At 37.1% G+C, this 23,980-nt stretch overlaps 1 protein-coding gene across 4 annotated transcripts in view; it reads left to right on the top strand.

Moving 5' to 3' along the window:
* iqsec3a (IQ motif and Sec7 domain ArfGEF 3a) overlaps positions 1 to 23,980 on the top strand; it is a 150,449-nt gene that overhangs the window by 58,496 nt on the left and 67,973 nt on the right. For 3 of the 4 annotated variants that reach the window (XR_007827549.1, XM_051107361.1, XM_051107362.1), the window contains exon 3: positions 10,580 to 11,030. The exons of the other annotated variant lie outside the window; for it this stretch is intronic. Coding sequence is in view for 2 of the 3 variants with exons in the window: in XM_051107361.1 (XP_050963318.1) it covers positions 10,580 to 11,030 (451 nt within the window). In the remaining variant the exon portion in view is untranslated. The remainder of the gene's footprint in view (positions 1 to 10,579; positions 11,031 to 23,980) is intronic. 4 annotated transcript variants of the gene reach the window in all.

The following is a 23,980-nucleotide window of genomic DNA, read 5'->3' as shown; positions in this document are numbered from 1 at the left end:
TCAGTTTATATATATTGTATGTACACTACTAATGTGTATTCTAACCCAATCTCATGGCAGTTCATATCTATTTTTCATTTTGGCCAGTTGGTGGCTAACTTTTTTGAATACATATGATATCATTTGCTTTTATGATCAGCTAATGTCCAGCTGATAGTCAGGTTTAGGGGTGGACTTTCATGTGTGTATTTTTTATTTTTTTAAATCAAAAACATTTTATGTTTCTGTCCAAATCACATTTTATAAACTAATACAAAACTGCCACCTTGTAAATTAGTTATGCTTTCTTGTGAGACTGGATTGCATATTCACATTAGAAATCGCAATGACTTGGAAAGCAGTAAAAACTGTAATATGACTAGAGCTGTCACTAACGATTATTTTGGTAATCGAGTAATCAGTCAATTATTCTGAGGATTAATCGAGTAATTGAGTAATTATAATTATGAATTTTAGATGGTAATAAAAATAGACATAATCAAACAGTAGCCTTTAAAATAACTTAAAATGCATATATAATAGCAGTGAGATAATAATTAGTTCAAATAAAGTATCAAAAGTAAGTAATCATTTGGTTTTATTGAACAACACTGTTGAAGTAATGATTATGTATTGTAAACAATTGAGCTAATGTACATTACGCATTATAACAATTGACTGCAGAAGGCACCAACGGCCTGACGAATGTTTTTACGCTTTACTACGCAATCTAATTCTTGTTTAATATTGACCAAACAACATTTCATTCAAATGTCCACTTATTCTTTACTTTTCTTTATGTCAGAAATGCTACAGCCATGGTAATTTCTTGAATATGTAGACATCAAAATGTGTAAACTCAGAGTGAGGGTATATAGTATATTTTGAAATTGTGATGAACAGTAATTTAGAAAGATATTGATGCATTGTCCTGTGTTTGTTTCAGTTTATAAACGATTTACCTTTTAGATCTGATAAAATGGTGGACGTTACGTTCCCAGATGAAAGTTATAATAGACCCAAACTCACAACAATATGCAGAGATGGAGATTGAGACGCTCCACACATGTAAATGATAACAGTTCGTGTAGAGCCGCTCTGACTATTATGCTTTAGTATGATTTTAAATATGTCCAACGCTATCTCATGACCAATTCGTACATATACTGTATTATGAGGTGACTAATTTGTACAAATTTGTACGATTTCAGTGACGGGTAGGTTTAGGGGCGGGGTTAGGTGTAGGTCATTCGTACAAATCCACACGTGTAGTGCAACTCATAAAATCCGTACGTTCTTGCTAAATTTGTATGAGTGAGGTCGTACTAATTTGTACGAATTAGCCAGCTCGTAAAATATGTACGAATTGCCATGAGATCAGGTGGCTATATCATGCTGCCTTGGAAAACGCTCTAATAATGCGTTTCATGGATTCTCGTCCATGGAATACGCCACATCCGGTATTTTGACGGTTACTCTACGATTTTTTCATATCGAGTACTCAAATTGAAATTGTGTTGGCCCTAAATATGAATATACACAAGTTTTAGGAGTAAGAGCACTTATTTTCATATCTGTCTGGAAAGATTTAGGAGTTGGGCTGATACAATGAACACTACTGAGGATGAAATAATCACTGGCTTTGCCAAAGTTTGCAAAGTTAACAATATTAAATCATCAGAGTTTGGTTTACGACTTTCATTCATATCATTATTCAAATTAGTTTTTCTGTTGAGTTACTGTATGTACATAGGAACAACAAACAAACTTTGACTAATTGCTTTACTTGTGGGTCAGAATCAGGGGTGTTTCCTCTGAGAAGGCAAGAGAGGCATTGCCTCAAAACAACTGGATGAAAAAATAATCCAGAGTACAAAGATAAAACAATGCAAATATTATGAAACATGACTTTTAAAAGCCTATAAATCACTTGTTTTTTTCTAAATTGAGACTGTTGAGTTTTAACAGACCTCCTAAAGTATGTGTTGGGTTTGGTGGACGGTAATTGAGAATGAATGGGGAAAAGTGACATGAAAGGAAGCAATGCCTCCACTGCACTGTGATTGGATACAACTGGATATGATTGGTTTTCTTGGATAAATTCCACCAATCTGTGCACATTCCGTATCTGCATAATGGTGTTAATTATTAAATGATTGTAATAATGAGTGTTAATAGAAGACTAATTAAGCAAACAGCACACCCACTTAGATATTACCGCTTTATGTCCCATCAAAATCAAACTTGAGATGGCTTCAAAACATGATCTGTGAATTTTTTAGTGAACAATAAACTTTTGAAATCAAAGGTATATCTCTTTGTCTGAGTTTAGAAAAAAAGAAAGGAGTCAGAATTGTGAGATAAAAAAATGTTTTTTCTTATTCAGAGACGGAAATAGGCTGCCACAGAATACGCTCCAGCATGTACCAGACTTTGCCATCTAGTCAAAAGTCTGCTGGTTTTATATTTTCAGAATTCACTTTGTTCATGTTTCATTATCAAACATAATTTACTACAGATGTGTTATAACCGGAGATCTCAGATCGTCAGTCATGTCGAATAGTTGGTCAAAGAATTAGAGAATTACAAATATAGTGATGGTTAGACAGGATCTGAAAGCACATGTACAGCATAATAAACAGTAAACCTTTCTGAAAACGCATTCTGCATTCAACAGATTTCCTGTAGGGTTGGGTGGTGAATGAATTCACTTTGAGCCATGTTATTGCTTAGTCAATATTCATCCCGTTGGGCCACGGCTTTAAACATGTATCTATTCCCTAGATGTAATGAATGATGTTCAAAAGTAATCTATCTAGAAAGATGAATTACTGATGACGTCAGCATGTTTTACTAATAACGGCTGAGAAATCACTCTCTGGTATCTGAGATAGGATGTCAGTATGTTAATACTTCTGCTGTCTCATTACCTTTTTTAGCCTTAATGTTTCTTTATATTTTTACGTTACAGAAATTACCAAGGAAACCCAAACATGTGAAAGTGCCTTCTTTCACAGCATGCTATCATCTCAATGTTCACAACAGCATCATTTATTGGTTGGCAGTTCTTGGCCAGAATTATATGCAGACCTTTGGCTGTTAAATCAGTAGAAGACTAGTTTTGGGAAAGTTGCACAAGGCAAATTTGGAGAGAAAAAGTAGGTTATAGTAATGACAGGAAATTAGGGGAACATATCAGATAATTGGAAGATTACAAACAAACAGTAAAAGCCTAGGTGAGAAAGTTTAGAATTTAGAACCAATAGCCGCAAACTATGGTATCCTGCCGACCAAATGGCTATTGATTGTGTCGGGTTGCCATTAACTCAATTTAACTACAAGTGGTAAGAGCGGCACACTTTGAAAAGACACAGTTAGATGATTACACAGACTCTTTCTTATCGTAAGAGACTCTTTTGTAGTTTAATAATCACACAAGGCCGTATCACTTCGATTTTGAAGGGCTGAATCATAGAACTATGAAGCCTGGGGCATAAATATCAGAAGGCCCTCCAAACCCACACAAAACATATTACCTTTGTGCAATTATTTAATCCATCATAGGATTTTGTGTAAAGGTAAAGGGTAAAGGGGGATGTTAATAACACTGGATGATAAAAGGCCCCTGTTAATAAGACCGTGGAGTATGGGGCCCTTAACTGCATATATGGAGCCTGAGAGCATGTACAACATCTTTATTATAATAAATAAAAATAAATAAATAAAATGGGGCAGATAATTGTGTTCAATAGTTTTTAGGATAAATTTGAGGCTGTTAAAAAAGAAATGATATTTCTTTTCCAGTACCAAGCTGCCACTTCCAATAAAAACCTAAAAGGCAACAAATAAATAAATAAATAAATAAATAAATAAAATTTTTTTTAAATTATTTTTAAATAATAATAAAAATAGTTTAGAAATAAATCATTTACTCACCATCATGTTGTTCTAAACTCAGGCATGGGCCCTCCATTCTGGGGCACCATGGGCCCTCGAAAATCATTCCAACCTTCCCCCCTTAACAATGATCCTACTCCTGATCAATGAAATAAACAGGTGCCCCATCCGACAGGGTGGTTTGTACTTCGTGTCCCTGAAAATTTGGGGCCCCAGGACATGTGCTACAATAAATTCAACAACTTTTTCAGAGACATATGGGGCCAATAAAACTACTGGTCAGTTTTTAGGATAAATTTGAGGTTGCTGAAAGCACATTCATATTTCTCAAAGTACCAGCTGCCAGTTGGATAGAAATAAACAGGTGCCCCATCCTAGAGGGAGGTTGGTATTTGGGGCCCCTAGGAATTCGGGACCCTAGGGCATGTGGTACAAACTGCAACATTTTTAAAAAACCTTATAAGGATAGTTGACTAAATAAACAAACAAACTTACATTTACTTATAATCACGTCTTACAGAGAATGGATTACTCAGGGAGGCCCCCAGAAATTGCTCCTACCTTTCCTTCCTTAGCGATAATCCTGTTCCAGATTAATAAAACAAACAGGTGCCCCATCCTAGAAGGTGGTTGGGCCCTGGAAATTTGGGGCCTTAGGGCCTGCATTTTCAGCAACATATAGGGCAAATAATTGTGCTGAGCAGTTTTTAGTCTGAGGCTGTTGAAAGTGCATGATACAGCTTCAGAAATGATGTGTCATTTACATGTTCCAAATTATCGTACCAAATTATACTTGATTTCTTTTGTATGGATTTGTAAAGAATTACATGCTAGATGAGCGGGTGCTTGTATAAGGCTGATAAAATTTCTTCCCAACAGCCAAAGTTTCTTAATAATTGTTTTTTACAGCCTGCCAAGAGTGCAGTTGTAGTTGAAGTCATACATATTGTGGGTGGTTAGGGGATTGTGTAAAAAAAAAAAAAAAAAAACGCTCTTTCTCTCCGCAGGCACTTGAGCTGATTCTGTGACAGTGCGGGGGCAGGAGCAGCAGGGAGCCACATACGCACAGAAACACACAAACACACACACGCACGCACACACACACACAACCCCTTAGAACTACAGGAGCACGGATTCATCCCCCACATGCTCACTAATGCCTGCACTGTGTCGCAGTAGTAAAGCCAGCAGTAGTTGGTGCAGTATGCACAATTCCTATCTATCAGAGTGGTGAGCTGCAGCTACACTGTCTGTTTTGATCTTAGAAAACACAGAAAATTCTGGGTACTCTGCCAGTTTTAAACCTCTCCACAGTTTGTGTCTCTCCTCGAAGTTAATCTGATCTGCTGTGATTACTAGAAAACGGTGGTGTTTGAGCTAGAAAATCTCAGCCTTTTTTTAAAATTAGTTATTGTTTTATACATATTTGTAATATTTGTAAAATTCCTCATTCATTTGCTCACCCTCATGTTGTTCTAAACCTGTCTGCATTTTTTCCCCCGTAGAACACAAAAGAAGATATTTTGTCTCAGTGTTTTGTTTTGTTCATACAATGAAAGTCAGTGGGGCTCTATGTTGCTTGGAACTGAAAATTCTTCAAATGATCTTCTGTGTTACACAGAAGACAGAAAGGCATTGTGGAACAACATAAGACTGAGCTAATGATGGCAGAATTATTCTTTTTTAGTAAACTATCCCTTTAAGTTAAGAAAATGTTTAAGATAATAGCCATAAAAAGCCCCTATCGTTACTTTATGGCTTTTTGGATTACAGTATATTCAATTTCAACTGAGCAATCAGTGATAACTTTCTAAACAAGTCTGCAATATATAAATAAAAATGCACTGAAGATGTTTCATGACACTACAATAACCCCATACTGGCCCCATATTATTACCATATACAGTTTTATGCAAAAGTTTTGGAACCCCTTGTAGAATCTGTAAAAAAAAAAAAAAAAAATTACTGTAATAAAAGTGAACAATTTTGACAAAATAAAAGAGATTATACAAAATGCATGTTTTTTTTTTTTTTTTTTTTTTTTTTTTTAGTGCTGTCCTGAGTAAGATATTTTGCATAAAAGATGTTTACATATAGTCCACAAGACGAAAAAATAGCTGAAATTATTAAAATAACCCCTTTCAAAAGTGTGGGAACCCTTGGTTCTTAACACTCTGTGTGGTTACCTGGATGATCTATGACTGTTTTTTTTGATGGTTGTTCATGAGTCCCTTGTTTGTTCTGAACAGCACTGTTCTTCAGAAAAATCCTCCAGGTCCTGTAGATTCTTCAGTTTTCCAGCATCTTTTGCATATTTGAACCCTTTCCAGCAGTGACTGTATGATTTTGAGATCCATCTTTTCACGAAGGACAATTGAGGAACTCGAACACAACTATTAAAAAAAGGTTCAAACACTCACTGATGCTCCAGAAGGAAACAGGATGCATTAAGAGGGGGGGGTAAAAACTTTTGAACAAGATGAAGATGTCCAAATTTTTCTTATTTTGTTGAAATGTATATTTTTTTTTTTCCATTTAGTTCTGCCCTTCGGAAGCAACAGTAGATACTTGCATGTTTCCTGGAAGACAAATGAAGTACAATTTACCTTGATCTTAAAATTCAAAAAGTTTTCACACCCCGGCTCTTAATGCATCGTGTTTCCTTGGGCCTAGAGGATTTTTCTGAAAAGCAGTGCTCAGTTTAACTGTTCAGAACAAACAAGGGACTCATGAACAACCATTATAAAAAAAAAAAAAAAAAACATTCGTAGATCATCCAGGTAACCACACACAGTATTAAGAACCAAGGGTTCCCAAACTTTTGAAGAGGGTTATTTTAATAATTTCAGCTATTTTTAGGTCTTGTGGACTATATGTAAACATATTTTATGTAAAATATCTTACTCAGGACAGTACTAAATAAAAAACATCATGCATTTTATATGATCTCTTATTTTGTTAAAATTATTCACAATTTCACAGATTCTGCAAGGGGTTCCCAAACTTTGGTATAAATATGTAATCTCTGTGTAGTTCACTCTTAACATTTTTTAATTGAACATGCTTTTAGTATCAAAGGTATTAGGAATATTGGTGAACACTGTATCTTGACAGCTACTGTAGAGTGTCACAGAATTTGTGATTCAGCTTGAACTGAAACGCGTCTATAATTACTACATTTATCTGTGTATTGTAATAAATCACACAGTAAAATGTAAGAACTGTTACCATGTTACATTTTAAATGTAAAACTCAAATCGCTATATTTTTCCCAAGATAGACATACAATTTTGAGCTGTAGTGGAAAAGAACATTTGGGAAGAACAGGAAGGGTGAACACAGTGGGGAAATGAATAAGACAGAATAAAAGGAGATGAGAGGAATAGAAGAGAAGAACATTTTGACACTTTGCTAAGCCAACTGAGAACTGAGAATAGGTCAAAATGACACACACACACACACACAATTACAAGTTGATGACAGAAAAAAAAAACATAAAAAAAGAAAAGGAGCGAGAGAGAGAGAGTTCATCTGAGTTTAACTGAAGCTTCAGCTCATATAAATACACAGCACCTCACTTGCTTTTACTGCCATTGTGCACACATTCACACACATTGTCTATAACACTGTGTGTGTTTGTGAAGGTTTAGCATAGCTTGCGTATTTTATGGTCTCACTTGGAATGGGTGTTTGTGTGTTGTCTAGTTTACACACTTTGTATTTTGATTTCCCAGCAGCCCCATGACTCCTCACCCCTGTATACCTGCTTTTTACATCCTCTCACCCCTTCTCTCACACTTTGTTTTCTCTGTCTGTCCTCAAGAGAACAACGTGGCTGCATGCAATGAAAAATAAATAATTAAAATAAAATAAAATAAAGCAAGTAAAGAAAAAATATTAACCAGTTGCTTCAGCAGTTGCATACATAAAACGAAACAAACAAAAAAGCATTTTAGCAGACAATAAGCACTCTGTGTTTTTAGCACTGTCTATTTTTGTTCCCTAGCTTGCCACCTGCTGAGAGGAAGCTTTATTTCAACATCTATTATTCAAAGCTTCTATTTCTTTGGAACTTTCAGATAGAATGGATTCAACTTACACGATTCTTCTTCAGTCCACTGGACTGACTCTAAGTGCCTTGAAATTGTAAAATATGAAGCGCAGTTTCTGTTTAAATGTGAAGTTTGTCCTTTCTGCACCCCTACTAGTGGCACCAAATAGACCCATGCCATTAAAGGGCCAAACAGGTAGCTCTATCCCAAACTGGCATTGTTTGAGCTAATATTGCTTTGTTGGGATGTTTAGGATGCTCAAATAAACAGAGTGATGTGTGGCCAGCCCTTGTGGTCCATCATCTTTATAGTTGAAGAATGGAGAAACATTGGCGCTTTCTATTGTCGTAAGTCTTCATCTTCCAACATGTAACTTATAGGAAGAATTATCCATTGCTGAGCCCGAACAAGTGCTTTTTTCCCGCATTCAGAGGATGAATGGATTAGCAGTATTTTCTCCCTGAACAAGCTCTCCGCTTTTCACTTTTATTCCTCCAATCCTTTCCCCCCTTGGGGATATCCTGTGTGCGCATGCCACGCTGCATACGCTGCCTGTAATGTTCTGATTTCGTGCTCACTGACTCCTGTCTTATCGCCTTAGCCATTTCTGGAAGGAGTTGAGCTTTATCACCCCTTTCAATCCTGCCGGCAAGGCCACAAACGCATGTTGAAATAGGATACCACAAACCATGTTCAACATGGGAGTCTTGCGAATCTTATTTTTCCAGTATTTCTAGATTAATACCTGGATGCAAGCTTTTAAACCCCTGTTGTGTTTAAATATGCAGGTTTTATTTTGGGTGTTCCTGTACGGTATATTCGCTGGTGTCCATCGGAGAAGCAAGAAAGTATTTATGCTTTTAAAATGGTGACAACTTTTGTTTTGCTGGAGAAAGCACAAAAATCTGCTTTAAAACTTAGTGAACTGCCTTGGTATCTACAGCACTGCCTACATAGACAGCTAGCTTTAACAGGAACATCCTAACACTCTGCTTGGCAGCAAGTTTGGGCATAGTACTTGTGCTCTTCATTTGAGGAACAATATGGGAGACATGCTAGCATCTTGACTTTGATGTAAGCATGATTCTGTGAGTTTGATTCTATTATGTTCAGTTTAATCTTTTTTTTTTGGTATTTAATGGCGTAGGATAAGTAAATTTATAATCTCAAAATTTCTTTTAATTGTCTGCCAGTTTGGATTAATTTTCACCAAAGCAGTGTTGTCGTAGATTTTAAGCAAAAAGTGTCTTTGAAGATCTTACCTTTTGGTACAGCCAAAGGAGTGGGCTCATGATACCTTACAATGTCGCTACGTTTAGGAGTTGCCATTCTTCTTTGTCCACTAATTCATACGAAATTCCTAAAATATCCCCCCTCCCTCCAAATCTCTGTGCCATCCTTGCTTGTTCTTTGGGAAAACGTTACCTATCAACATCAAATCCGATTCCATTTACAATCAGCAGCTTTTTTGCTTTGTCGCCCCCATTGCCGTGTCATCTGGATGGAAAGATAATTGAGTTTCGCTGCTTCATGCATACATTGATGCCAGTAGAGCCTTTTAAAAGCCTGTCTGTGTGCAGAACTCTGTCTATGACCTGTCCTGGTTCACTAGCACTCCGTGATATTAGACTGTGCTTAGACAAATGCATACAGGTCCTGAGTGCTCCTAATGCCTCTCTGTGCCTCAGACATACACAATCACACTCACTCATGCTAAAATAAAGAACCATGTGAGTGGGTAGAGGGCGCAAGGGATTGAAAGGGTAGAACCCAGAAAGAAAAACAGGGTGGGGGGAATGTAAATGGAAAGAGTGATTGAATTTGACATGAAGAAGGAGGGTGATGAAAGGCAAGAGATCTACGTCTCTTATTAATATCAGCCTGCCACTTCAAAAGCAAAACAAAAGCCCCTGCTGTCATCTACATTCACACTGATTGAACCAAAAGGATTGCAAAGACTTAAATCTGGGGCTTTAGGTAGGCCATTGGCGTGTGGGACAACCCGCTTTCGTTCGTGGGAAAATGAGCCCATTAATTCTGGTACAATTTGTCCTCTGTGACATACCACACAAAGGTGCACTTAGACATACCTTTAAAAGGCATTTACAGTAGCTACATCTACATGGAGCCTAATAATTTGAAAGCTTTCTTGGCATATTTTTAGATACGTTAGGAATTATGGTGTGTCCTGATGAGTTTCCTAACATCTGCAGTCAGGCTCAACCTCAAGTTTATCAGGGGGTCCGACAGATTTGCTGAGTTAGCCTGAACAATTCCATAGCTACAACAGGGTCACAGAATAACAGCGCAATAAACAGCAGTAAATGTACCACACTGATAGCTGCATGACCGTGTCTGTCATGTCTGTGTGTGTCACATGTTGGGTGTCGCAAGTCACTGTGTGTCCCACCCTCCCCCTCTGGTTGTCTGGTAACTCTCGAGTCCATCTTGGCATGGACAGTAGGGGCTTTGGCCCCAAGACAATCGCTTCATCTCTTTCTCTTTGCCCTGAGGGGCACAGTTGATGAGAGAAAAGGGAGGGAGAGATTGACATTGACCCACCCCTAGGCCACGCCCCCCTGAGCTGGAGGACAAGGTCACATGGTGCCTGGGCAGCAGGCTGACTCTTCGTTTTCTCCTCCTTTCTGCAGTGAAGAGCCACCCTCCCCTTCTCCCATTGCAACACCATCACCTGCCGCATCGCCATCACCCGGGGTGACTTCCACCAGTGCCGCCCAGCCCGAGGTCCAGGTGGCACCTCAAGTTGCAGGGAGTACCGAGACACCTGTCGATTCAGGAGGGGGAGATGGGGATCGAGATGGAGGTGAAGCTCAAGAGAAAGAGAACGCAGAGTTGGAGAAGGAAGAGGTGAGGGTACAAGAGACTGAACAGGAGGAAGAAAAACCCCAAGCTCAACCAGTGCAGGAAGAGGTGAAGAAGGAGACCGAGGAGCAGGAAAAGGAAACAGCAAGTACGGGAGGCACAGGAAGGAGGCCAAGCTTGCATCACACTGCTTCGCCAATCAGAGTACAGAGGAATGGAGCATGCAGCCACTCCACCACCTCCGACTATGAACTCTCGCTCGACCTCAAAAACAAGCAGGTAGGGAGCAAGACACTGTGGGATTGCAGTCTTGAGGACGTGTGAATGTATGCTTCAGGCTCTAGAGGATTGGCTGTTGTGCTTCCGATGGTTGCTTTTAGTGGCTGAGTGTGTTGGAATGTGTTGAAGTTGGTAAAGGCCGCTGGACCTTGCTGGAATTGGATGTTTACAGGTTGATCATCCATTCTCATCTCATACACATCCATTACTATCTCCATCAGCTTTCTAACCAATCACAAGGCCTACACGGAATCTGCACTGAATTCTGTAGGATTGCGGTACGATGTGGTAAACGGAGTTGAAGAGTATTGGAGGCCATTCACTCAAGGTGTGTTCTTGCATTTAAAACACCTAAATGAACAGAAGGTATATATATAGCCATATCAACTACTGTACACCAATAAATAAAAAGTTTTAACTATTTTTAAGTTTTAGAAACCAGGCACTCATGATGAAACATATGTATGTTTACATAAGTGGTACACACAGATGGTACGTAAGAACACATTCTTGGTAAATTGCCACATGCACTTCAAATTAACCACAAAAAAAATGCAAGAGATGAGGAAAATCTCCAGAGCTTTCTCTGAAATTCACAGATTCCGTACAGGCCTGCCTGTCATTCTTATTGCTTTGTTTGGGGATTACCAACCGATTGCAGCTCTCTAGTTCTGTACCCAAACCTAGTTAACTGCCTACCCAAGCAGCATTTTAAGAAATCGTAGGTATGAACAAGAATCTGCTGTTCCAGAAGGTAGGCAGCATGATTATGCTTATATAATGTTAGCCTCATTTGGCCAAACACTAAAATACATCCCTGTTGAAAAAAAACAGCATATGCTGGTTAGGTATGAAACATGGCAGCTGGTTTAAGCTGGTCTTGAGCTGGTTATGACCTGGTTTAAGCTGGTCATGTGCTGGTCCTAAGCAACTAGCTCCTGCTCAGGAAAAAACATCATGTGCTGGTTAAGTATGTTTTGAAGCATGACAGCTGGTTTGAGCTGGTTTAATGTGGTCCTGAGCTGGTCACCCTTCCTGTTCTTCCTGTTCTTCCTGACCAGCTTAAACCAGCTGCCGTGCTTCAAAACATACGTAACACATGCTGTTTTTTTATAACAGGGATAGCAACAAACTCAATGAAAAAATCGAAAATTCCAAGATTGCAGATGAATCAAGTAAAATGTCAAATACAAGTTTATTTTATTCAGTATTTGAAAGTGTTTATAATAATAGTTTGTTCTAACTAAAAATGTGGGCTTTGTATTTTTACACTTATTAGAGTATCACATTGTTAGCTTAGCAACATGCTAAATTCAAACTTTACTGGATTCAGTTGTGAGTTGAGTCTCTTTGTTTCAAGCCATGTTTTGAATCACTGTCTATGGAGATTTTTCCAAATTAGACACTGGTTAAGTTCCAGGATATAGCCTATGTAGGCAGTAGACTGCATGGCAGCTCACTGTGTTTTGGAACAGAGTTATATCTATACCGGGGCTCAATTAGAGCGCAGACGTGTTTCCGTACAGTGTTGTAGGGCTGAACAGAAAATGCCAAGGCAGCCTCATTCAGGGGCTATCAGAGGTTTCAGAAGGGTGGAGAAGTAGATTGAGATGACAGAGATACAGAGCGCAAAAGAGACAGCAAGGGAGATGGATGGGAGGAAAGGAGGAGAAAAGGTTGTGTTGTCATGGTAACACAGAGGTTCTTTTAAAATCCCCATCCTTCATTTGTTGTCGTTTTCTTGCTGAGTGTTCATATTGCAAATTGCATTGCCCATCCCCCACTGTTTTACAAATATCTTACAGAATTATGTTTGCATTACAAAATTACCGGCAGTGATTTATCATGCTTTTAATATGAGGACAAAATCAAATTATATTTAAATAGAAATGAATTCTGAAAGAGTAGCATCACAGATAATTTGGCAGGAAAGCAAACATGATTACATATAGCTGGGGACACATAGGGAACTAGTTTAAAATAATCTTAATAGGGCTGTCAAATGAAGTTTGCCTAATATATGTGCGTGTACTGTGTGTAGTTATTACGTACATATAAATACACACAAACGAATGTATATATTTAAGAGATACATTTAAATTATATAAAAATTATAATAAATACATACACTTGTAAATATGTCTTAAATATATACATGAATGTGTTTGTATGTATATATACATAATAAGTACATACAGTACACACACACATATTAGGCAAAATCAAACTTTTATTTTGTATGTGGTTAATCACGATTAATCATTTAACAGCCCTAGATCTTAAATTAACATATATAATATAGTTAATCTTAAATTAAATAGATATATATATTTTTTTATTTAACTGGGGCAAGTTGTCACTATTATTTTTTATTAACTCTTATTATTATTGGCAGCATATTACATTTAATTACTGTTTAATTAAACATTGCTAAAAGTTGGTAATGGCACGTTCACACTTTGAGAAGTTAAACCACACAGTGTGACAACAAACCCAGCTAATGGGTGTAAAAACTTTTCTTTTTCTTTTTTAATTTGGCAGTTCTCCCCCTACAGAAAGATTTGCTTCTACTCCGTGACACCTGAAATGCATTTGCCTTTTTCAGGGTGATAAAGTGCTCAGACACTGTGTTAGAACATATCAATATCCAATATAAAACTGGTTAGCATCATCCACAAAGCATTCACTACCTTTTGACCCCTCATTTAAAGAAAACAAATTAGTTCACTCAGGAAGTTAATGATAGATATAGCACTGATAGATATAGCACATGAACCTTTGCTATGTAAGGTATTAGGTAATTTGACGACTTTATAACTTGATGCAATATTTATTGCAATTGAATATATATCAACCTGCTATTGATGTGTAGTGATAATTTAGGCATTATACATCATTTTACGAGGTGGCTAATTTGTACAACCTCGTACAATTTTGAATGTTTTCAGGTTTGTATGAATTTGCCACCTCGTAAAATATGTAAGATTTGTCAGAGCCAGGTCATACGGATTTGTATGAATTGGGCACCTCGCAAAATATGTATGAACTGCTGTGAGATCGGGTTGTTAGTGCATACTTGAGACCAAACAAGTGTGCGAATGCTGCTGCAGAGATATAATATCAGTATTTTAATGATAAGAAATAATCTTAAATGAGTACATACTCTTTTTGTCTAAAACAGTCTTCATTTCCTAAGTTTTAGAAGAGATGTTATGTGTTTTTCAGTAGACTTGTTGAAATTTCTAAATCTAATGGCTGAATCTTTATGAAGAAAAAGGCTTTCTTGTACTTTCCACTGAATGAGTGTTGAATTCATCCCTTTTCTTTTCTTTTTTCTTTTTCTTTTTTTTAAATCCACCATTAAGTCCACCTCCACAAGCAAATCATCTGTCTTGCCCTCAGGATGGTCAGATAAAACATTACAATGCAATATACTATAATACAGTTTATTGGCCATTTTCATCAAGACGTGATGAGCAAATGACTCATTTAATGTACTTTGGATGTACTTCTCTCAAAACTTTAAATGATGTATGCGAACCTCATTTAGTTAAATAAAAAAAAAAAAAAATGCAGACAAGACAGCCTGGATGGCCTATGCAGAATATTGGCCATTTAGTCATGAAATATGATGTGCAAAGGTCTCAGTTAATGCCCATTATTTTATTCACAATGTTTCCGTTATCCAAACAGTGTAATTTAATGCATTTCTCCATGTGCCCCACAGACAAGCTCATCTTAAGTGTGCAAAACCAGTAACCAGTGTTGGGGAGAAACTAGTTACATGTAACTGTAAATGTAACTGTAACTGTAATCTGTTACATTTACTGAGAAATGTGTAATTAAATGACTGTTAACTATAAACATGTTAACAATTACAAAGGGGGTTATCTGAATATCTGATCGTCTGAATATTTCCACACACATTCACACACACACACACACACACACACACACACATGTTGGGTTTCCATGTTTTATAGGGACATTCACTAGGCATAATGGTTTTTATACCATATTTTCTATCATCGTACACCAACCCTAACCACCAACCCTAAACCCAAAAAATGTCCCCACAAGGACAAGGATTTTGGATATTGCCGTCTTATGTAGGGTTTCCAGGACCACACATACACACAAACACATACATATTTACTAGATTTATGTCCCAAATTGCACTGACTACTCTTAAATATGAGACACTAATGTTTCAGGACATTAGAACACAGAATAGGACACAAGCTTATTCAATAAATGTTTAATTATGTATTTAGGTCTATGAATACGCTTTTTTTATTGACTTTTTTTCAAGGTATTGTTAAATGGCAGTGTTTCCTGTTATAGCTATGCAAAGATTTGATTTCAAAAACAGCTATTAAACTATATCTTGTTATGATTTTAGATCAATATTTAACCTCAGACCGATCTCAAAGTAAACAGACAGAGCTAATGTTTGTTTTTGTGGTGGCTGTGCTTTAAAATTAAATTTTTATAATGTTAATTCAAGTGATGAAGGAGTTTTTGAAATTCTCAGTGTTGAGTACTACTGTAAGTTTAACCCTGCCTGCTTTAAATGTTTAAAAATTAACAGTTGAAAAGATATAAAAGTAATCAAAAAATAATCAAATGTAATCATTTTACATTACTTGAATAAAATAATTGAAACAGTTACACTACTTATTACATTTCAAACAGAGTAACTTGTAATCTGTAACCTATTACATTTCCAAAGTAACCTTCCCAACACTGTGAGTAACACTAGTAAATTAGATTGGACACATTGTGCATTATATGACAAATAACATATAGTCGCCTATAAAATTGATTGAAAAAATCAATTTTGAGGCAACTATTTGCATCAGCATTTTAAGTATTTTGAATCGTATTTTATTCTTGTTTGTGCTTTTAGACTTTATATGTTTTCAACTTGAACTCTTAAGTAATGGCAACTCAATTTTTTCAGCTGTGGCAACTCAAATTCTTCAGTTTACAAAATATAGTTTTAAGTTTATCAAACATAAACCTTGTTGTTTTATTTTAGTATTTTAGTATTTTAAATGTTGTGAACGTATTGTACAGACCAAATACTTTACATTGTTAAAGTCTAAAAATGTGCATGTGCTGACAAGAACCATGAGCTTCAATGCAAAACTAAAATTTAGTTAATAGGATCAACAAAATATTGCATATTAGTGTTTTTAACATTTAGGGAATGAATTTGTTGGATTAACTAAGTATGATGGATGAACACTTCCAATTAAATGATCTTAGTTCATCTGAAGAACTTTTTGTAAGTTGGATTTATTTCAGTGTATGGTGATGAAATGGTTGCATGTTAAAGCTTGAAGGAAGATAACATATTTTGTTTCAGCAGTAAGATGAAAGTAAAATGATTATATAATTTCATGTTGCATCTAGGGGTAGGCTATGTAGTCATAATGAGTGGCATGTGGATGTACTGAAATCAATATGTTGGTATGAATGTGTTTGCAGTGTAAGACACAGACATGCATGTGTTTTTGTGTGTGTCTGTGTGCCAGCGTTTGTGCTTGAGAAGATGAGTATATGCATTCAGTTGTACAATTCTCTGTGTCTGCATTATGCCATTGATCTTCTGTCTGTAGAGGTGTGAAATCTCTCCTGAAGGCAGATAAGGCTGCAGAGTCTGACACTGCGGATTAGTACTCGAGAATACTAGTATCTGTCTCTCTGAGATACACAAACACACACGTCTAAGGACACAGATTTATCCGAAACATAAATGCATGCCCTAAATCCAAATACTGAAACTTTTAGCAAAGTTCCTTACTCAGGGGTTTTTAAACTAATGAAAATTATGCTACATTTGAATGAATGAATGAATGAATGAATACAAAATATATACTATTAGTAAGATTATTAAAAATCTATATATTTTTGACACTACTATCTATAGAGCAAGATGACTACTTTCTAATATCTGAAGTAGCTTACCATTAAAAAAGTTATTTTTTTTTTAATACATGAAAATATGTAAACATTTAAAGGTTTTAAGTTAAAGTCCCTTAAAGGAGAAGTCCACTTCCAGAACAACAATTTACAAATAATTTACTCACCCCCTTGTCATCCAAGATGTTCATGTCTTTCTATCTTCAGTCGTAAAGAAATTATGGTTTTTGAGGAAAGCATTTCAGGATTTTTCTGCATATAATGGACTTCACTGGTGGCCCAAATTTTGAACTTTCAAAATGCAGTTTAAATGCGGCTTCAAAGGACTCTAAACAATCCCAGCCAAGGAAGAAGGGTCTTATCTAGCGAAACTATCGGTCATTGTTTTTTAAGCACCAAAGCTTGGGTTTTTCAAGTCGTTTGTTCCATCTTATGGGGCTTTCACATGATGCTGATTTTGCTAAAATTAATGAAATGACTCAAAAAGATTTGTTCATTTTGCTGAACGAGACTCAAAGGTCAGAGTCGGTAAAATGACCCGAACTTCCCATCACTACTACGAATCACGTCTTCGAATCACCACAAGCTCATTGTCTGTGTACTCCAGCTCAAAAAGTATCTCGAAAAACATGTTATTTTCTCCTACAACTTCAGAATCGCCCGACATCGTTTTACCTTTTTGTTTGTAAACAGCGTTTGACTTACTTGCACTTTCTTAGTCTTTGCGCGTTCGCTTTGTAAACACTGGGTCTGTGGTTCCGCCTACGTTCCGTGTGATCTTTCGACGTGATTCAATAGTATGTGAACGCGCATCCCAGAGCCTGTGCTATACAAGCTTTTGTGCTTAAAAAGTACACCACTTTTTTTTTTCCCGTAAAAAATGACCGATCGTTTGCTAGACAAGACCCTTCTTCCTCGGCTGGGATCTTTTAGACCCCTTTGAAGCTGCATTTAAACTACATTTTGGAAGTTAAAAATCGGGGCACCAGTGAAGTCCATTGTATGGAGAAAAATCCTGAAATGCTTTCCTCAAAACACATAATTTCTTCATGACTGAAGACAGAAAGACATGAACATCTTGGATGACAAGGGGGTGAATAAATTATTTGTGAATTGTTGTTCTGGAAGTGGACTTCTCCTTTAAAATTAAATTAAATACATAACTATAAGGTGAATTTAAAGCCACATTACAAAAAGCAACATTCAACTAAGTATTCAACTGTAGGTAAGAAGTAAGAAAGCCACAGCTGTGCTATACACATTGCTATTCACACTCCACCACCAATATGTCATTTGGGAGAAATCTCCTATAAACAGCAGCATCAGCTCAGATTGGTTCAATCTTTTTGGCAACAGACCTTTGTTGAAGTGTCCTACACTTGCACATGCTCAAACTGTTACTGTTATAGCTTTGTTCACACATAATATTCCCAACTCCCAAAGCTGACAAATTACCAGAGCTGAGGCTGCTGGCATCTTGAAGCGTAGGCCTGTACAGATACATACTAAAAATGCTGAGCAAATTACAGCAGTAAAGTGCCACTTTTAGTAACATCTTGTTTATTTAAGCATCAACCATGTGCATTATTATTAAATCTGAATGCATTTATTCCATGTTGTGTATTTACAAGTACATACAGCTGGCTCTTGAAGAAGACTATCAAGTCAGTGGAGTGCTGTACTCCAGGTGTTCATCGACACACATTAGTCATCTTGCTAGAACTTCATTTCATGTCCAATGCCACATAGTATTAGGACATTACTGACTGTTCATCTTCACAACCCCTTCTAGAGAATTCCTGTTCACTTTTAGAGTAACTGGTTTCCACAAGTACTCCAGAGACTTCCACAAAAGCCAGGGCATTGGTCTTATAGTACAAATCAAACACTGTTTATCCGTTTTTCCCTAGTATTGCAGATAATCTGTAGCATGTGATGCATTAGGGTGAACTTCCTCTTACTATAATCACTCAGAGAAATCCAGGCTAATGAAAAATGGGTATTCATGAGAAATGGGTTCCTATCTCAGCCTGCCGTTTTATAAATAGAACTAATCCGAATCCCCTCTGCAAAACTTTCTGACAGACTTTCCAAGCAGTGACACGTAGGAAAGTTTGATGTGTTTACTTTCACTCTCGACTCTGAACTGCTGATGTTTGGAAAAAAAAAAAAAAAAAAAAAAAAAAAGTGGATTAGCACATTTGATGACATGGATGGTGAAAGCAGTGAAAATAGATTTTATTTTATTTTATTTTATTTTTTAGCAGCCTGAGATTAATATTTTGAAAAGTGGGCACATCAAATAAGTCATTTTTGGTATGTGTCTAATTTTCACTTTTAAGTATAATTTTCATTGCATTATTGCATGATGACTCTGAGTTCAGCTCACAAAAAATACTTGCAGTTTGGATGCTTTTTACAAGTTAAAATCTCATAATTACCATATTCCAGCATAGCGTTAATGATTCGTAATTGCCAAACTGCCAAGCAACACTGTAACGTCTTTTAGGAATTCCAATGATGTGCAGTCACAGGTGTGCATGTATTGCTATCGCTATGCTTCCTATCCTTTAAGAACTATCCTGACTGACAAGTCTGAAATGCTGAGCTAAATGCTGTGAGCCGTGATCCACTGTCAGCAAAGTCAGCTCCCTCAGAGGGTGCCTGAGTGCTGATAATCTGGCTTTAGTGACTCTAGACACGATCTCTCGGAGGCTGATGGCTCCACAGATAACTACTACAGCACCTCTTCTGTGTGATTGCCTCTTTATGCTAATGAAGGTGTGTCTAACCTCCCAATGAGACCTTTGATTATCCTGTCTTATGCTGATGGCCTCATAAATATACATGTATCCTTGAGACACAAATCAATGCAAATGAGAGACTAATGTCAAGCACCAAATATGAACAGATATGTGACAGAAAGCAGTGAAGATCAATTGAGCCAATGAGACTGCACATACAGAGCAACCTTTTCTGGAGGGTGCCCTTTTGGTTTGTGTGTTCCATGCAAAATATATAGTCACATCTCTAGTCACAGTTAGTACAAGAACAACAGCAATGTATTTAACATTACATTCGAAAAGCATAATTTCAAAAATATGTTCATTCAGTTAAAAAATGAAGTTTTGCTTTTACACTGAAAATTATTTCTGTGTAGCTCTTAAATATCAACTTACAAAGTTTTTTAGCATTGCAATCAGCTTGCTAGTTGTAATCAAAACTAATAGCAAAAATGTTAATTTTACACATTTATAGCATTGATAGATTACTAGTAAATTTTATGATTACTAATTAGAGTAATACCCAAAAGTCAGGGGAATCATACAGGGATCTGGTAAGGTTAGATCTGGTTTTTAACAACTTGGTAGGATTTTTGTTTAAAGGGTATTAAGACTTGTATGGCTTAATATAATGTAAATGATGTATCTTACTAAAGTATGTGGTAAAAAACTCATGAAAGATTATTTAAAAAATCCATGCAAGTTTATAAAAATTTTGAACTACTGGGGGGGCGCTGCTGCTGCTACTTGTTGTTATATTTACAGCAAAACAATTCGGGAATACACAACTTGGTAAATAAAATACTGATACAATGTAAAATTTACAGACACCCCCTTGTAATTCAAGATGTTCATGTCTTTCTTTCTTCAGTCGTAAAGAAGTTATGTTTTTTGAGGAAAACATTTCAGCATTTTTTCTCCATATAGTGGACTTCTATGGTGCTCCGAGTTTGAACTTCCAAAAAGCAGTTTAAATGCAGCTTCAAACGATCCCAAATGCAGTTGTAAACGTTACCAGCCGAAGAAGAAGGCTCTTATCTAGCAAAATGATCGGTTATTTTCATAAAAATAATACAATTTATATACTTTTTAATGTCAAACGCTCGTCTTGTCTTACTCTGCCTGAACTCTGTGTATTCTGGCTCAAGACAGTTAGGGTATGTTGGAAAACTCTGACCGTATTTTCTCCCTCAACTTCAAAATCATCCTATATTGCTGTTTTACCTTTTTTGTTAAGCGTTCTTTGCATGTTCACTTTGCAAAGACTGGGTCGGTACCTCTGCAGTGATGTAGGATGATTTTGAAATGATTTTTGAAGTTGAGGGAAAAAATACAATCAGAGTTTTTCGACATACCCTAACTGTCTTGAAACAGAATACACAGAGTTCAGACAGAGCACGACAACACACAAGCGTTTGAGATTAAAAACTATTTAAATTGTATTCTATTAATGAAAATAACCAATCGTTTTGCTAGAGAAGACCCTTCTTCCTCAGTTGGGATCATTTACAACTGCGTTTGGGAGCGTTTGAAGCCGCATTTAAACTGTATTTTGGAAGTTCAAATTTGGGGCACCACGTCCATTATATGAAGAAAATCCTAAAATGTTTTCCTCAAAAAGACATAATTTCTTTACGACTGAAGAAAGAAAGACACAAACATCTTGGATGACAAGGAGGTGAGTACATTATGTTTTTCTGTTTTTTTTTTTTTAACAATGCAGCTACTGAAAGAGCTTAGAGGTGGCGATGGATATACAGGCTTAAAACAAATGCTGTGCCATCAGTTTTTCCCCACAAGGAGTCTAAAGGAGCTTTCAGACATCGAGTTAAATCCACGCTGAAAAACTGCTTTAATGACTGTGGCATCATGATATGTTTACATCCTGTCAGGAAGGCATCTAGCATTTCTTGTCTCTGCCATGTGTAGGCTCTTTCAGTAGCTGTGGTCTACTGAAAGCCTCAAAGCCATCAGATCTAAAGTGGAGAGGCCAAAGACGCATTTTTTTAGGTAGTTTTATTCATTCACAGGCATCTTCCCATTTTTTCTCCTCTAGTTATTGCTAAGAAAGCAGTGATGACTTACAATGCTTCTCTTGTTGCCCTTCAACTGAAGATTACATCCAGAAGCCACACAATGTGATGAGTTATGTATTCCGAGTTGCGCTGCAGTAAAAATAGCAACAGGTAGTGCCAGTAGCTCACAGAGTGCAACCATTTCACATCATCAAAATAAATGAAAAGCCTAAATACAAGCCTTAATACCTGGGGTTCCCTGTAACACTTGCCTCCATCACCTTTCTTGTGTAGTTTATGTAGGCCTGTCTTGTTTGGATATGTATGATATGTCATTTTCTGCTGGGATGGTGAAGAAGTAAGCTTGGACAGAGTGCTGATCCAGCTGTCAAGTCTGATTTGCCTGGACTGAGTTGATAGGAAGTGGTGTCATTGCTATACCCCCTTCCTTTATGGCTGCAGTGGTTCCGGAATGATCTCTCTCCCCGGCGCCGCTTAGTGAAGTGATCGGAAACGGACCTGACAGCTGGCTAATGGGTGGATTTGCAGCAGGACTGCATTCGTTACACGCCGCCTTGTCTCTTTGTCTTTTGCTCTCACCCTCTTTCATGCCTCTGCTCCTGGTTTTTCCATGGTGTTCTTTCCACACCTCAGGGTTACTGAGATCACAGCTATCTTTGTGGGTTTTTGTGATCCCAGCAATCGAATTTGTCTCTGTATTCTCTCTCTAGGTCATCTCATTGTGTTTCAACCACACTGTCATTCATCTCTCTTACATCTCCGAGAGCTCAAAAAACACTGAATGTCACATAGATCTGCTCTGTGAAACAGTGGCAACATCCTTGATTTATGTACCATCATATTTCAAGGCAAATGCAGCATATGAAAATAAAAAGACATGCTTGGCAACTGTAGCATCCTTTTTGAAAATTCATCTTGTGTCCAAGGCCACCACTGCTATATCATCCAGGTGTGAGGCTTCACGCTCAAATACAGCCTGTTTTGTTGTGGTTAGTCTTTCTTTTAAGGTTCATATTTAAGAGCTTGTAGCCTCTTCTGATAAGAAACTCTGTAGCTCAGAGCCCAGACCCTATTCAAAACTTAATATTCCCCAGACATATACCTCTGTTCTAACCTAGTCTGAGACAAATGTAGATTACTAAGATAAGATGGCTTTTCGGTGTTATTCAAACTTCTCTCAGGGACTTTGAATCCGTAACAATGTCTGATTGCATCAGCTCACTCTCTCTTATCACACGGCTTGAAATGGCAGAACTTTAATGACCTCTAATCTGAGCTCACCCAGGAAAGGACAAGACCACTGACAGCTGATGGGAGCACAATAGAAGTCTAGCATTCAGCTTTAGATATCAGCTTGGGGCCTTGTATTCACTTTCTAGAAAGAATCCATGACTGACGGAACAAATTATTACTCTTGTCAGCTTGGAAGGTAATGGTGGAGTTACAGATGGAATCTTATGAAATCAGAGTTCCGCATTGACTGTCTGGAGGCCACAGTAATGCCTTAATCTGGCTGTGATGAACAAATGTGAAATCTGTATCTACTGTACATTAGCAGCTATATGCAAAATTTCAAAAAAAAAATTTTTTTTTGACTGTATCTTGTAGCTTTTAAGTGTGTAATACTCTCCTTCTGGAATTTCCATGAAAGGCTAGAAAAAAAATGTGTCAATCTAATAAAACTATTTGAAAATTACATGTCATTTGCTATCCTATTTGCACATTGATACTTTAGTCTATTAGACAATGATTAGAAGCATAGAGAACCAAATGATTGAAGAAAATGACAGCGCCTAATATGCCCCTAATAGCAGGAAATGTCTACTGCGTAAATAGCACGTTGCATGCCGCGCTTTGTCATTTCAGTTTAACAGGCCCTGTGATGAACTGGCCATCCTGTGGGCCGAGACGATGGGATAGGCTCCACCATCTCTACAACCCTACACAGAACAAATGATTCGGAAAATGGGTGGTTGGGTAGAAGGTGGCAGGCAAAAGCAAATCTATTCTGACCACATGGGTACTCAAAATCTAATCATTTCTGAAGGTGTTAGTTAAGGGTGATTTACCTTTTGGTTTTCAGCCAAACAATTCCCAGAGTATGTCCTTTTTCAAGGGAAAAGGTGTGTGTGTGTGGTTATATCAAAGTTTTGGCTGTGTAAAAAAGTCTAGACCAAGTTCTTATGCACTACAATACAAGTTG

This window comes from Labeo rohita, chromosome 4 (genome assembly GCF_022985175.1).
Source record: "Labeo rohita strain BAU-BD-2019 chromosome 4, IGBB_LRoh.1.0, whole genome shotgun sequence".
NCBI classification, from domain to species: Eukaryota; Metazoa; Chordata; class Actinopteri; order Cypriniformes; family Cyprinidae; genus Labeo; species Labeo rohita.
This window is presented reverse-complemented; position numbering and strand designations above follow the sequence as displayed.